The sequence below is a fragment of the Apaloderma vittatum genome, unplaced genomic scaffold, assembly GCF_000703405.1.
Source record: "Apaloderma vittatum isolate BGI_N311 unplaced genomic scaffold, ASM70340v1 scaffold23151, whole genome shotgun sequence".
NCBI lineage: Eukaryota > Metazoa > Chordata > Aves > Trogoniformes > Trogonidae > Apaloderma > Apaloderma vittatum.
In genome coordinates this window covers 2423-5210 of record NW_009699968.1, presented here as the reverse complement: position 1 = coordinate 5210, position 2788 = coordinate 2423, and the positions used below count along the sequence as shown (strand labels likewise).

At 40.5% G+C, this 2788-nt stretch overlaps 1 protein-coding gene across 1 annotated transcript in view; it reads right to left on the bottom strand.

Moving 5' to 3' along the window:
• TRMT1L (tRNA methyltransferase 1 homolog (S. cerevisiae)-like) overlaps positions 1 to 1793 on the bottom strand; it is a gene marked incomplete at both ends in the record, with an annotated part of 17009 nt that extends 15216 nt beyond the window's left edge. The window contains 2 exons of the mRNA XM_009878609.1: positions 751 to 903; positions 1698 to 1793. Coding sequence (XP_009876911.1) covers positions 751 to 903; positions 1698 to 1793 — 249 coding nt within the window. The remainder of the gene's footprint in view (positions 1 to 750; positions 904 to 1697) is intronic.
• Between the last annotated feature and the right edge of the window lie 995 nt (positions 1794 to 2788).

Genomic DNA, 2788 nt, shown 5'->3' with positions numbered 1-2788 from the left:
GAATGACTGCAAAACTAGTTCTCAGAATAGTTCTTAAAAAAAGATCTATATACTTCCATACAGTTCTACTTGCTTTTTAACGCCGACACACATGAAATTTCTCAAATTGGCAAGCTCACTATTTGAAAAAACAAGCTGAAAAGATCAAGTCACATTCCATTTACTTCTGATTTTACTGCTCAGCATCGCAAATGAATACAAATTATGCACAAAGTATAAAAAAATCCTATGAACTATCTGGCAAAACTAAAATATCAGCTAAAGGCAAAACTAAAATATCAGCTAAAAGCAGACCAATTATAAGTAAAAATTATTCACTGTAGAGTCAGGATACATTAAATTCTACCATTTCGCCCCCCTTAGGAGACGGTTTAACCTTTACATTTACCTTCTGATTTTTTAATTTAAAATTCAAATAAATCCAATAAATCGGCTTTATTGGTTTGATCACACAGAACAGCCCAGTTTACAGTAATACTGATTCTGCAGCAGTTTATAATGTTTTTACAAGATCAGTTTTCCTCACTATTTCTACCTTTCCTTCTCCTTTCCTTAGGCACACAACACAAGAATTTTCAAGAGTTTATTGGTGCTGATAACACCAAGGTCGTGGGTTCGATTCCCACTGGGTCCCCATGTGTTGCCTGATCTAGTTGAGAGGCGTCCCTGCCCATGACAGGGAGGTTGGATTAAATGATCTCTAAGGTCCCTCCCAGCCTAGGCCAGTCTATGATTCTATGATTAGCAAACCTCTCGGATAATCAGATGATACATCCAAAATGTTGCTATCGGACTCCCTCATGGATGCTTCTTCTGCTCCTTTTTCTTCAGTTTTCAATTCTGACTCAGCAACCTCCACATCCAGGTTGTTGCTTTTCACTTCTCCAGAGTCAACCACACCATCTTAACAAAATCAAACAAATAAAAGAACATTAAAAGCGTTGTTGATACATTGCTAATTTGTTTCAAACAATTCAGGGCTTCTAACACCTGTAAGTGTGAAGGAAAAAAACCTCCACAAACAAAACAACGGTACATTGGAGAATAATTCAAGATTAATTATCACTTGTCCTTGGAAATCACTGTGAAATAACGCTGTCCTGGACAGCAGAAACTATCTGCCCATATGTGTCACGAGATGTTTATCGTTTACAAAAAAATATTTACATGTTCATTTCTGGTGAAATGCTGTTTGCAAGACAAAGCAAGCAAGGAGGAAGTCCAAATACTCATAACTATATACTAGCTGCTACAAAAAAATTGAAACAGAAGTTTATAACTGCTTATGACTAGCTGAGCAATCTAAAAAAAAGGAGGGGAGTAAGGAAGGAATTTGCTGTCACTTGGGCCATGAGGAGGGTTTAAGTGCTGGTGCCATCAACATTTGCAAATGAAAGACTTCTCTGGCCTAGCAGAGCCTGGCTTCCAGAAGAATTTCAAAAAGATTTAAGAGGTTTGGATACCAACACGACAGAAAAACAGTCAGTGGTTGACTTCGGGGGAGGTGAAGGAGACCATTTCATTCACATTTTGACTATTCCACATTGTGTCGGTGCAGACATGCACTCTACCCCAGCGGGGCTGGGCTGTGACTACAGTCTCAGCCAACACCGAGCATAAAAACTGCAGCGAGCTGGGGCGCTCTTGGCACTTTCTGAACCTGTGCCCTGGAGCAGTGACTTCAGGCAACCTGGTACCTTCTTGTTCGGCATTTACAAAGCTTTCAAAGTAGAGTGAGCGGGCACTTCCTAACCCCACCTGAAACTCCTCTGGCCTGGACCACAGCTCACATTCTGAAAAGTACCAAGATAACCTGACAAGAATTACAACCGCAATGAAAAAAAAGCACTGACCAGAGTGAATCATCTTGCGCCTCTGTAAATATAGAAGCTAAGTGAGGCCCCTGCAAGCTCCCAGGACATCAGCAGGCTGTGTCCTGACATATTTCCTAAGCTGGGAGACCACTGAGGGCAGATTTTCATGAGGTTCAAAGTAGACTTTGTGAGGTAATTTGGATTGTCTGCTGATAGATGCCAACAAAAAGAAGGGTTCAGAGATCGCCCACTGGTAAATGCTGACAAAGAGAAGAGGGAGCAACTCAATATAAATATATTTTGTGAGGTTTCAAAAATCATTGGTTACCAAAAGTTTACTATAATCTGCAGAGAAAGAAACATCCTAACCACCAGCTAACCTTTCTGTGTGTCTAAGTGTATACGCGATGTGATTCGGGTAACTTTGTTGAATCTGAACTAAGTCATCAAGTCAATTATAATGGATTGTTGATCACTGACTGATTAGGTATTGCTACAAAATCACAGAATGCAATCTTACGGTTTAGCATAATAGTGTTAATGAAGTTTAAATTGCTGCTCCCTCAAGTTATATGGGACTCGTAATAGCATGTTCAATCAGCACCTCTGAAATCTCTGTACCTGACTCCTTTAGACATAAACCACTGACCAAGCCTGGGACTGCCTTTGGATCCAGCCGCACCCAGACTCACAGAATCAGAATCACAGAATTGCTGAAGCTGGCTCCTCTCTGAGAAAGAGTTTAGAGAGCAAGGGGGCCTGTTCTGAACCTGGGGACTCAAAGGGAGAGTCTTCCTTTCCCTTTTCATTGCCCATCTCTGGGCAAATTATTCCAGACCAATTCTAACTCAATTTTCCTTTGCATGTTTCTTCCATGTAGTAACTGCAGAGTGAACCTTGTCCTTGAACTGTGTTAGGTCACACTTCTACAAACTGATATTAAAAACCATTTCTGTTAATATTTATGACAGTGG